Source organism: Aptenodytes patagonicus, chromosome 9 (assembly GCF_965638725.1).
Source record: "Aptenodytes patagonicus chromosome 9, bAptPat1.pri.cur, whole genome shotgun sequence".
NCBI classification, from domain to species: Eukaryota; Metazoa; Chordata; class Aves; order Sphenisciformes; family Spheniscidae; genus Aptenodytes; species Aptenodytes patagonicus.
In genome coordinates, this window is record NC_134957.1 from 22,884,781 (window position 1) to 22,897,712 (window position 12,932).

At 43.1% G+C, this 12,932-nt stretch overlaps 1 protein-coding gene across 2 annotated transcripts in view; it reads right to left on the reverse strand.

Moving 5' to 3' along the window:
• LOC143164627 (vascular endothelial growth factor receptor kdr-like) overlaps window positions 1–12,932 on the reverse strand; it is a 143,679-nt gene that overhangs the window by 34,355 nt on the left and 96,392 nt on the right. For both annotated transcript variants that reach the window (XM_076347462.1, XM_076347461.1), the window contains exons 13-18: window positions 9,065–9,358; window positions 6,756–6,902; window positions 4,910–5,035; window positions 4,692–4,798; window positions 3,314–3,449; window positions 1,915–2,019 (exon numbers count right to left, since the gene is read on the reverse strand). In XM_076347462.1, coding sequence (XP_076203577.1) covers window positions 1,915–2,019; window positions 3,314–3,449; window positions 4,692–4,798; window positions 4,910–5,035; window positions 6,756–6,902; window positions 9,065–9,358 — 915 coding nt within the window. The remainder of the gene's footprint in view (window positions 1–1,914; window positions 2,020–3,313; window positions 3,450–4,691; window positions 4,799–4,909; window positions 5,036–6,755; window positions 6,903–9,064; window positions 9,359–12,932) is intronic.

Sequence of the window (12,932 nt, forward strand, 5' to 3'; positions counted from 1 at the left end):
AGTTGGGTCCCAAAATGTACTGGAGAATGTACAGCATTTCTAAATCTCAGCCCTGTGAGATCTCATCGACCCAAGAAATACATTTTCCAGCAAAGCAGAGGGGGCCATATTTGTGTGTGAACCATGACCTTGACACTTGATGAAGCACTGGCTAGCCAGTTGTACTGTAGCTTCATTCTCTTTTGCTGCCAAAGCTAAGGAAGGCACTCTCAGACCAGGACGTTGTTCAGATGCTGGTTTGTTTCCTCTGCCTTCTTTCCAAAACTTTCATGATGTATTTTAACAAAAGGGGCTGTGTCCTGTTTCGTCTGTTTTTGCCTTTGCATCATGTAAGATTTAAATGTGAAGAAACAGTTACGTAACAGATCATTTGGTGTGACAAATGTAACCTCTTTATCTGTTTGTAGAATTCCCCATAAACAAATCTTTCACCACATTGTGTCATAAAGAAGGAGCTATTCCAAGCCCAAGGTTTCTTCAGTCAACAGTGTTTGTAGATGGGTGTGTACATGGGTGGTATTACTCCTGATTTGCCCTGGCATGAGCTGGAACACATGCCTGGCAAAATCTAAACAGAACATCCTCAGAAGTGTTTCAGATAGTCTTGCACATTAAGTTTTAGCCTTCAACCCAGAACTGATACCAGCCTACTTCATGGAAATGACAGATAATGCTGGAATTACAGAAATGCAGACATCTCCAGAGCCTTTTTTTTTTTCCTTAATGGATTGATTCACACTAGAGAATCTGCTTTATTCAGGAAAGTGATGAATTATGGGCATGTTAGTTGGGCAGGGACAGGTTAGAGCAGGAGGCTGCTGCCTCCACTGGGGGAGGAAGGTGTAAAATGATGGAGGAACTGTCAAATAGTTTGCTGAATATGTGCAGGCAGGGTAGAGTTGACACGAGGATCAGTTGGGAAACACAGCGTGGAAGTGAATGAAAACCCAGAGCTATCCAGGGAAGTAAGTTTTGGATGGAGAAGGGAGTGTGTCTCGATCAGGGGCTTCTAGGATATTTCAGGGATCTGGAGATGGGCATGGAACAGAAGACACAACAGCAGGAGAGAAGATGATCTGAAGATCTGCTGACTAATGCACAGAAGGGAGACCAGATTTGGAGGAGGTCCAGACAGGTGATAAACTGATGTTTTGGAAATTTCAGAGAGGTGGGAAGTAGCAGAGCATCAGGAGAAGCAGCTAGCAACAGAAGCCAAATACCGTGATAGAAGTTCCTGAATCATGACATTGCAGGGGTTAATACTGTCATGCAGCAGCAATGCAGAGCAATGTGGGCTATGAAAAGCCACCCAGTGAGCATCGATTGTACCTTTGAAAAAATCCTAAGTGAACAGTTAAAAACCTCCAACCCAAGTAGTCAATGTACTGGCTGATGCATTTATTCATAAGCTGTCTGCAGAGGCTTTGTATGTAAATTTAATATGAAAGAATAGTCTCCAAGTTCCCCCCTTCCCCACCACGGAATGGTAAAAGCTTTCCTTAATTTCAATAATTGCAAGCAAGTTGTCTCTAATTCACTCCCTTGGCATTGCTTTTTTTCAACCCCTTGAACTGTTCTACATCTGGAAGGGCTGTGATCGAAGGCTTAGATTCAATTTCAGACTATCTAATGTAATTACATTCTGTAATCTGTTTCCCTCCTAACCCCACAGACCTGGAAGCTGCTGTTTTCCTCCTCTAGGAATACAAGACTTAATCAGTAGCACAGCATGGAGCCCGCTTGTCATTTCCTACACGTTAACATCCACTGTATAATGACTAATTGCTCCCATATGACAAACCCACTCCCTTCTGAACACAATGAACCTGGGACTGGTTTGGAGCTGAGAACTGGAAACCTCATTGCCCACAGGTTCCCTGAGGAGTCTTGTGAGAATCTCAGAGGGATATGTACCTTTAAGCATTTTTACGGCAACTGTTTTGCAGGTTGAAGATTTATCAATGCCAAAAGCAGACGCCTCCACCACCTTCCCAAAAGCACCATGACCCAGTGTTTTACCTAGAGAAGCAAGAGTCAAGAATGAGCCAAAGGGGACTTATGACAGTCTGCATCAGATAAGAGGGAAACATGCACTCTCAGCTATGCAAGAAATACAAGACTCCAGTGCCCAGGCACAACGTAGACCGATAGTCAATAGAAGCCTGTATCACATATTTGCAGTATATGGATATAAACAGTATGATTTATATCCATACGGCTTTAATGCAATACAGTATGTGATAGAACAGAGTAGAATAAATAAACCTGCATTCAGCTGAAGGCAAGGCTGAATACATATGTATGGCTTAAGGGTAAAAACATTACCTATAGTTGTCCTGTAAGCCCAGGAAAGTCAGAGTTTGGGTTAAACATAGAATTGTGGAACCCTGATCTCTCATGAATTACAGTCATGGAGATAGCCAGCTAAGGCACTCAGGCAGTCAGAACCCTTTAACCCTTCAGTTATTGACATTTATTTGATGTAAAAAGCTATACTAAATGGAATTAAGATTATAATCTTTCTTTATTTTCCCTTTCATTTGAATTTTCATGCCTGTATTACCTAGTGTGCTCTGAGGGCTAGGTCTGGCTTTTTGGTTCTGCTAGTTTGACCCTATGTCCCACCATCATCTCATTTTTTGTTATTTTTGTCTGTCTTCCTCCTCCTTCCATGTTTTCCAGCTAAAGCACCAAGAGCACACACAAATACAGATATGTTCCCTGCACTCATCATTGCACACAGATGTTACTGTTTCTCTATACAAACACAACCTGCTTTTTACATTTTCTTGCTCCATCATCCAGTGAGCTGAGCTGTTAAATGAAATTTTGTTCATTTTTTCATGATAGCTCTTTACAACTCAAAGCCAAGTTCAAATGATTGATAAGGAATTGATTATTTGATGAGCGGATAGATTTCTTCAAAATAAAATTCACTGAAAGACTGTCACCCTTCAGACTGACTTCTCTTTGCCTTTTCCTCTATGGGTGTGAAACCATGCTTTTGGCAGGGACAGTAGCTGGAGGTACCCTTCTTCCCTGTCAAGAGTTTGGCTTCACTTCTCCAAGAAAGAAAAAGAGGTGGTAGCTATTTTGAGAGAGACAACATCTTTGTTTTTCTTACCAAATCCCTTGTTTCACCCCCCATTAAGGATGATCCTGAATTCTGTGACTCACCGCCAATTCTCCCCAAGGATGGTAGTACGCCGGCACTAAATGATAAGCTGCTTCTTGGGTTATACAACAAATCCACTGAAATTGAGGAGCGTTAGAAATCATCATTCTTTACAGTAATAATACCCAAACCACTCACCCAGGCGCAGTCTGTCTCTTGGGAACTCCCATTTACTGCTGTCATAGGGAAGACGGTCACACTGCTCGTCAAGAGGCATTTCCTCTGGATCCATTATAATTGACAGGTATCCTGTTTTAATATCTGTGGCATCAGGCTAAAAACAGGGTGCGGAGAAATTATTCACAGTATTTACCCTGCAATTCTAATGGCAGAGCTGTCGTCTACAAGACTGAGTGCTGGCTGGGGAGTTCCCTGAATTCCAGACTTAGCTCTGAAATTTATTCTGAACCATGAATCCATCACTTCAGCTTCCTGCCTCTCTTTTTTTATATCTGGGAAATAAATGTTTATGTATGCCTGCCGCTCATGGGTGTTGGGAAGAGTCACTGATTAATGTTGGTAAACACTCTGAGGACACAAAATCTATCACTGTCTTCTACCTGTATCTATTAAAGGAAATCAGTGCTTTTCTATGGCAGCTCCATGAGTTGCAGGTCCTGGTGCACTCCGGAGCATTCTGGCATTTTCATAGTGTTTTGTTGTGCAGGCTTGATTCTCCAAAGTTACCCACTTCATGCCCATTGCTTATTACAATTCAGAATTGAAAGCTGGTGGAAACCACTACTTCTAATGCTGCTCAGTGAGAAAAACTGTGATTTGGTGGGTCCTGTGAGCAGAGTTGCATGGGTGTAAAATGTGATAGGAAATTCACTGTTGCCCACAACTCTGTTAAACTGAGGTCAAGGAGGAAAACGTTAATTTAATCACTGTATTTGCAATAGGAGGGGAAATTTTACTCAAGTATTAGGGATGACCAGTGGAACTGTAGTTTGATGAGCTTCAGAGCAGAGAGCTGCGGTTGCCTTTCTGTTTACTGTTTCTTTTAGGAAAAACAGACCTAAATTCCTTGGAACTTTACTGACACTTTACTTCTTTGAGTCACAAGAGGGAGATGAAAGAATAGCAAGACTAGAAGACAAAATAACCTGCGTGGTTTGAGCTCATTTCTAGAGCAAACATCCTATCTTTCTTAAAACAGGGCCCCCTTTAATACCTATGTTTCAGAGAAATCTCACTGGGCAAGTGCTGAAATCAAGCCCTCGTTTTAGGGGATTTAGGATTTTTTTCAGTTTCCTAATCTTACAAGCCAGTTTGACTCATAAAGAGGGAGGAGCCTGATTTTATGGTGCCATGGAAGTGGGTAGAAATCTCACAAGTGCAAGTGATCTCTTGAGAAGTCAAAGGACTATCAGCAGAAATCTTGGACTGAAATTTTATAGGAACATTTTGCACAGTTTTTCTACCGTCTGTCCCAAACATTCGGCCCTAAACTCTGATGCTACGCATAAACTGGGCCCAATCCCAGACCCTTTGTGCAATATGGAAGCTCTCTTACTTTTCTCAGTTTCCGAATGAATAGGGTCAGAAGAAGCCAGAAGAGGGTAGCGGCTAGACCAGTGCAGACCAAGATGATGACTTCAATGTTGGATTTCTCCTCAGAACCTGTAGGTTAAATGTACAACCAAATTTTAAATGTAGCCAAAGTCCATGACTGAAGAATAGTTCTCATCAGTCCAACACAATATATGCGTTTCGCCTTAGCTTGGAACTCACCTTGTATTTTAATGAAGGCCGATGTGCTGTCTTGGCCCATGTCATTGGATGCCCTGCATTCATAGAGCCCTTCATCATCCTTTTTCACTCGCTCAATGACCAGGGTATTATTTTCCATGGAAATTCCTGTTGTAAGGGATTTCGGTTAATATTATCACAATAACCTACCCGCTTACAAATGCTTTTAGGAGACAGAGAACTGAAAGTCAGCTCCCATCCATGCAGGCCTGGTACGCACTGTTGTTAGGAGGCATTTTAATACTACGCTCCTCATTGTGGTCTGGCAACAACCTTTCCCTGACAATTTTTTTCTCCTCAATACCTGTGTAAATTGCTTGGGGATCATTTAACCAACAGCAAATGCGGCTGTTAATTTGCTATGAGCAGATAGAGCCTGAGAAAACTTCTATGGAAGTTAGTGAAGTAATGGGAAGATAGGTTTTCTGATAGCAATAAGATACACTGGGAAAAAAGGGAACTCAGTGAAATTATTGGAGAAAGCCGATGTCTTGGAGGCTGTGGGAAGTGATGGGGAGTTTTAACATGTGGAACATGGAAATCAGGTTATGCAAGTCCCTGGAAAAATCACTGCGTGGAGCAATCCTGGATTCACAGGCAGCTGGGAGCTAGAGGTGGAGTGGGATGAGGGAAGTTGCCTAGACAGGACCTATGTGAGGCTTTTCTACATTTAATTTTCCTGATTAATTTTCCACACTTAATTTTTCCTGATTTGTGGCACAAAACTGAGAGCTCATCTGTTTCGCTAAGGATAAGTTTGGGTAAGAAATAGGGAAACAGGTCAGGCTTTGAATCCAAAAGGGAAGGACATTTTGAGTTTCTGGGTGTTCTGCCTATGAATCCTGTTGTTGTTAACAAGAATACTGCACATAACTTGCCATGCACTGTGCTGAAATATTTACCCTGAGGTGTTTTTTCCAAATATTTTATTTATGTTTCCATTGGTTGGATGAGTTACATGCTTGTCCCTCTAGAATTATTTATAAAATTTCAGTAGCTATAAAGAGTTTCTCTCAGAACAGTCTGATCTGAATTATGGATGATCTGAGATTTCCTACCTAGTCCAAGATGCGAAATTAAAGTCACAGGACCGGCTACTGAGATAGGATTCTCCATGATTTACAGGAGATCTCGGGACAGAGAGCTGAGAAGGAATTCCAGGCTCAGGTAAGGGAGCCCCTGCTCCCTGCCCATGGTAGCACTGTACCTGTACTGCTCTGTACCAGTTGAGCTGAGCGCACATTCTCATTACTATGTTGTGGGAGATAAAGAAAGGATGTGTGACATGCCGTGGCATGCCCTGGACCTGACTGTTAGGTGACTGCCCGCAATTTGCTGCAATATATTCTGATCAGGCCCCAAGGATATCTGACGGTTCAGGCTTGTGTTTTCAGACCCACCTGGCAAGCAGGTACACTCTGTCTCAGTTTTGTACACAAACCGTTGTCTCGCACAAGCAGACTTAGCAGCAGCACACTGTACTCCTTGATTTACTAATGCTGTGCTAACGTATGCAGACTATCTGGCGGACTCTGCAGACGCGAACGCTGCCACATGCGGAAGGCAAGCTGCACGAGCAGGCATTGGGTTGCAAACGGTTGGCGGCTTTGACCTCAAAGTCCAAGTTGGAGACTACTACAGTGGTCTGATGGACTTGGATTTGTGTGTGTGTTTTCTGAGGTTGTGTGTACCATCCTGACTCAGCCATGCTTGCGGTAGCCGTGGAGTTGTGGGTCCTACATTTGTGGAGAACCTGCAAGTCCATTACCCTGTATTATCCGATGTTACGTACAATACCGCAGCACGCTCGGGAGGCAAGTACACTCACCTGATGCTGCTGAAATGGGGTAGCCGTTCTTCCTCCACGTAATCTGAGGTTCTGGTGTTCCACTGACTTTGCACTCCAGGATGATCTTGCCACTGATGTTAACCTCCAGATCTGTGAGGTTTTGTATCACGTACGGTGCTGCCTTTGCTACAGTCACAAAGGAAAACAGGACACAGTAAGATTTCAGGAGGCACCTCCCACAGCTCTGCCATCTTCTCTCCTTTGGCCACCTGCATGGCTTCTCTGGGCTGGAAGTGGCAAAGATTTGGTTGATGAGTGGCAGCAAAAATCCCCCAAAAGATTATGGGAGGAGTGCGGTGAGTTCAGTTGGCTTATTTTCAAGCTGACTAAGCTTAGATTCGGCTTCAGCTCGAACCTCCTTGAGTTTCTCACCCTCTGAAGAAAACAGAGGACAGTGAGCGGGTAGAGCAAATGCAGAGTGAATGCAAAAAAGGAAAGGAGGCAAAGAGGAAACAGTTCTAAGGATTTTGGGTCCTCCATCATGAGTGCGGTTATCTGCTTACTACAAAGCACGTTAACCTCCACTTTACGTTCGTTTATAGAAGGTACAGGAAAGCAATGAATAAAATCACAAGCATAGCATAAAAAAAAAATATAAAACCTGCAATAAGGACAGTAGCTGATGGGTGTTAGTACATTTAAAAGATGTTGTTTGTGTAGGGAAAGGAGGGCTGGCTGGGGGGGGCATTTCCACGCATGTTCTCCAGAAGAATTACCTCTCTGACATGTGCCAGACAAATAACAGACCCCGGTAATTCTCAGAAGAATGCGATCAAGGTTCCAGTTCTCCCATGGATGTATTCCCGGTTTAGCTGTGTTTTTCCCATAGCCATCATGTGTAGGTGTCTGTGTAGGTGGAAATTTGACTAAATGAATAAAAATATCTGCCAGGGGAAAGAAAAGTGAATTGCCTGAATGCAGAGTGCAGGGAAAGTCCAGTGCCTCCATGTCAGATGATGCTGACAGGTGGCTCCGGTACCGGCTGTGGGGACAAGCCAAACCGCTAGCACTCTGTAATACCAGGGTGAGATTCTTTCCCTTCCTCCGCACTTCAGGAAGAGGCAGGTGCTCATGCCATTTCTTAAAATAAATCTCCTCCCACTCAGGTATCGGAGCCGTGCTAGCCGCAGCTGTGGCGTGGGTGAGCGTTTGCTCCTTGTGTGTGTGCCTGCACGGAGGGGGAAGGGACTGCGAGAGCGTTGTTGGCTGCATGGGGTAGGAGACTGCATGGGAAATGTGCTCCTTCACTTAAACAAGGATGAAGCCAGCACTGCAGGGCCTGGTTTTTACCTCAGTGACAAGTGCTTATGGCAGCATAGCTGTCCCTTCAGTGTCTCATTAGCCATTAATGGAGGTGGGGAAGCCAATTTGAAAATCACTGTCTAATTCGGCTTCTGAAGGACTCTGTCTTCTGCACCCTGGCTTGCTGCTGTTTATTTCAGTTCTACTCCATTCCTGTGCTTTGGGTTTTGCTTCACCATTGGAAGACAGCTAATAAATTTACCCGTTCCAGCAGCACTTTTTCTTCTAAGAAGGCTTAGAACCGATCACTCACTCCCTTCACTGTGAAGCAGAAGAAACTTCACTAATTTTCAGCGAGTTTCTACCGGAAGAAGCGTCCTGCCCTTTATATTCACATAGTCAAAGAAACCAGCCTTCAGGATCTGTAGTGTTACTATTTTTATGAAAATAAAAGGAAAGAGTTGGGGGGTTGGGTATGAGTAAGAAAATACTGTTATTACAACGAAGTGCATCCCACTTACTCAGAATAAATGGTACATGTCACTTGATTATACACTTGACCAGTGACATTTGTGATTACATCTGCTGGGTCCAAATCTATTTAGGTATCTCGATCCTCCTGGCAGCTGTAAGTGGGTGCAGTCTTCTACCAAAGTCATATAGATCTGGGGTGACAGTCCCAAATGATAGAGTTGTGCTGTTAGTAACATGATGGGTGATGCCTTTTCTCCTCCGTCAACACTATATCTGCACCCAGCATGGAGTTAGGAAGATACTGAAATCACCTTTATGTGTAAGGCAAATATTTTATACAAAACCAGCAGTGGCTGGATGAGTAATATGTATGGCTAGGTGTCAATCCACATACAGTAATGCGAAAAAATCCCCAAACCAGAACACAAAGTCTATATTAGGACGGTCCCTAAGAAATGCTGGGCACCTTCTGCTTTGAAAAGCTTCAAAGGGAGCAGCAGATGCACAGCATTTCTGCTCCTGCAGCGGAACGATAGCACGTCCCGCTGCCGTTTTCCGTTGGCAGGACCTACCTCTGACGAGGAGCTGAGTGTGCTGTTCTAGCGTGTCGGTGCTGTTGTGCTGGTTCTGGGCTCTGCACTTGTAGAGGCCACTCTGTTCCTTCGTGACATTAGTAATGACCAGTGTCAAAGAAATGGAATAGCTGTCAGTTTTCTTGATCACTGAGTCACTGAGAGCCGCCTCTGAGGAGGGGTAATACCAGGCCAGGTGACTGTAGATGTACTTGGAGGCCCGGCAGGTCAGTTGGACGTCATTCCCCACAATGGCTGTGACTTGTGGGTCTGTTTGCAACCCAAATGGCACATCTAGGAGGAAAAGAAAACATGTTTACAATTAAGTCACAACTGAGAAGGTCTTTGGCTGCCTGGTTGCAACTTGATGGTCAAATTTCAAAGACCAGCCGTAATGGAGTGAGCCAATTTTAATGAGACCCGCATTTGCATGTGCAAACAGGCACTGGTGCTTGTGAATTAGGTAAGGGAATGTACCGCTCGCGTCCCAGTGCTGACCTGTGGTAGTCTGGGCCTCAGTATTCTGATCATTACATTTTCAAGTAATGAATTGAAAGTTTATAAATAGAAGTAGTTAATGGACTAAGAGAGTGTAATCAAGAGAGATTTCTATCCAGGTAGACAAATGTCTTCCTGAGCTCTTCTCCTTCTATCTGCAATCAGTGCTAGAAAGTATAATTGCATAAGAATAGAGACCTATTCCCATTTCTCAGGAGTAACACTCTCTTTCTTCACCACAGAACAATCTTCCCAATTCTCTCTTATTTCAACTATGCCAATATTTATTTTCATCACATGTGCCTTGGTGGATATTTACTTGATCACTGAATGGATTAACTGATCTAATGATGGATGAGTCCTTGAGGCCTTTATATTTAGCAGAGAAATACTGAGGCATGAGTCCAATCTATCTATCCACAAAAGAGTAAGCTGTTTCTTGCTACATTTTTAGTAACTTTTCACTCCAGACAAAAAAAAAAAAATCAATTTTCCTGAAGTGGTGAACTGAATCCATTTGAAGACAAGAAAAAATGTTTCTGAGTAGAATGCCAGAGTCTGGCGTAGAGACGCATTCCTATTACTGCATTAGCCGCCAGAGACCTACAGTTAAATTCTGTCTGAAAGATGTTCTTTTCCCTTTTTATTCTGTTAGTTTCAGTGATCTATCCACCCAGCAGACTTGAATGAAAGTGCATTGATAACCACAGTGACCTGGAATTATTCTTCTGTCTGTTAGGTCAGGATTTTCAAGCAGCTGAGAGTTATGAGGAATCCCTTATAAATTTTACCAGGCATAGTATGGGGATGGAACACTTTGGGAGGACTTGCTCTGGATTACCTTCTGAAGATGAACAGTGTTTGCAATCAATCTGAAAGATTGTTGCTTCAGTACCAAGCTGTTAGCAAGATGCTTTCTCAAGCTAGGATGAAATGGATGGTACTCTGAGAAGGACAGAAGTTAAAGGGGAGCAAGTATGCATTGCACTTGCAATCTGACAAATTCCACATGGGAGCTGGAATTTGGCCAGGGGCTCACACTGCAAACTCTTGCAAAAAGTTCTGCCGAAGCTATAGTTGAGCATAAATAGCGAGGCTGTTGAAATAACCAATCTGCCTTATAATAAACCATATATTATATAAAATACAGAGCCCTGAAGGAGCTTTCAGATATGATTAAAAGTCTCTCTTCTTCACAAGTCATCTGGAATAGAACCAATAAGCTTTGCTTCATGGTTTTTAAAGACTAGCAGCAGAAATGTTTTACAAAAGATTCAAAAAGAGAAGAGACCCCTCAGGCCACAGCTGTGGAAATTGTTATTTTTCTTTTCCTTCCTTTTCATGAAATTTCAGTTTACTTTATGCAGTGTTTTGTTAGGCTCAGTTGCTCTCTTTCTTGCTTCGTGCTAGCTGTACCCTCAAACTGACTTGTGTAATACATCCATTCTTCACATCTCATGTCCTGTGGTTCCAACGTGTCAAGATGATGCTTATCAAAAAGGGGGAAAAGTCTGAGGCCAGCAGAACTTCTCTAAACCGGAAGAATTAAGGTCCAGTGAAAACACTGGGATGTGGCATGAGCAGCATCTCAGCATCTCTCCTGAATCTGTCAAAGCAAAACAGGGAAAAAGTGCCCTCTTAACTTGCCTTTTTCTTAGTTTCTTTTCTAAGCATTTGCTACTTGCTCCAGCAAGAGTTGTAGTACTAAGGTGGACGGATCTTTGGTTAGACTCAGTTCTTTAGTAAGCTCAATGGCCTGGGGGACCTCCTGAGATCCCCTCCACCCTGAATCACCCTATGATCCTAAGTGCTGGGTTCTCAGCGAGAGTATAAAGGGATTCCAGGTAAAGAGATGAGGTAGGAGTTTGGTCACGTTACCTGGGGTGAAACACAGTGAACCCCCGCAAATCTGCAGGGCAAGCTAAACCTTGGCCTTAAGCGGTTAGGCTGGCAGCCCCATTTGCCCGTGCTTCTGCCTCTCAGGAAGCCTTTTTTTCGGGAGAATTTCTTCTTACAACTTGCAACCCCGTTTGTTTTGCAGGGTGAGTTTCCCTGAATGGCTGCGGGAGAAAGCCCACCCCAGGGGAAATACCGCATCTCTTGGGATAAGGCATTGGCTTGTGTATGGCACTCACAGCATGGGCTGGAGCGCCCGGAGATCTCTGGCACTTTGGTGCAAATTCCCAGTGAATTTGGTGTGTTAATTTCCAAGCCCTGAATTGCGAAGGATGCTCGATAGTTTCGCCTTGCTGCTGGAGTTCACCAGTGCAGGGTTCTTTCTACCAGCTTAACATTCTGGGAGCAGAGGGCTGGCTTGTTTTTCTTATCATTTCTTCCACTGACATTTTTTATTTAGCATTTTGAATATTTTTAGCTGGAACCTGTGCTATTCTCTTCCATCTTGTTAGCCTTTCAAGAAGCTCTTTCAGCTCCAATAGAATATTCATTGATTTTCATTACAGTGGAAGGAAAAAGAGAGAGAGAAAAAGTCTCTCTTGCTCTCCTCTCTCTTTTCTCCTCCTACCTGGATTATCTGGGGAGTAACTGCAGCTTTGAGAGCACATTATAAGTCAGTTCATCTCTTAGACTACTTTGCTTACACAGTCTTGAACCTGAGCAGTGATTAACTTCCTCCCTCTGAACAGATACAGTGTTTTATAAGACTCCTAATAAGTTGGCTAAAAGAATGCACCATGGGGCCTTTTCTCTTTTATCAGCAGTCACCAAACATTTGTCTTTCGTATTGTATTACAGTGTAGTAGCCGCGAATTTCACTCTCGACTGTGCGGGATTCCATGGCAAAATAGGGAAATAAGCCATTGGGGGAAGGTAAAAAGTCAGCATAAATCAAAAGAAAGTCTGGCTCCATTTGTATTTACAAGGAATTAATTGGTTTTAATTTCCTGTGCTTTGCACAATAATCTGTGTAATTCAAAACTTCTGCTCTTTCCCAAATTCCATCCCTGTGCCTGTCAGGGTGGGGGGGGTTGCCATCAGGCATATGCATGTGGGGAGAATGAGGAAAAGAAAGGGTGAGCCCTACCATCTGAAACAGCGCAGAGCTTTTCATAAATCCTGTAAACATGTCAGGAATAAGCAAATTGAGAGTGGCAAGCAGTTGTAGAACAGCCCAGTTCATACATTGTTCTAGTATCTGATAGCAGATTTTTATCTCATGTTTGAAATATAATATTTTCTTTCTGGTATAAATCTTTAACTCCGTTTTTCTGAGTTGTTTTTGCAATCAGATAAGCCCTTGAAAAAGGGCTTTTGTTATTATTTGTTATTCTTATAATTCATTTATATTCCAAGAACATTCAGAGGTTTCATATGGGTGGGATCCCATTTTGTTGTATGTAGTACAATCATA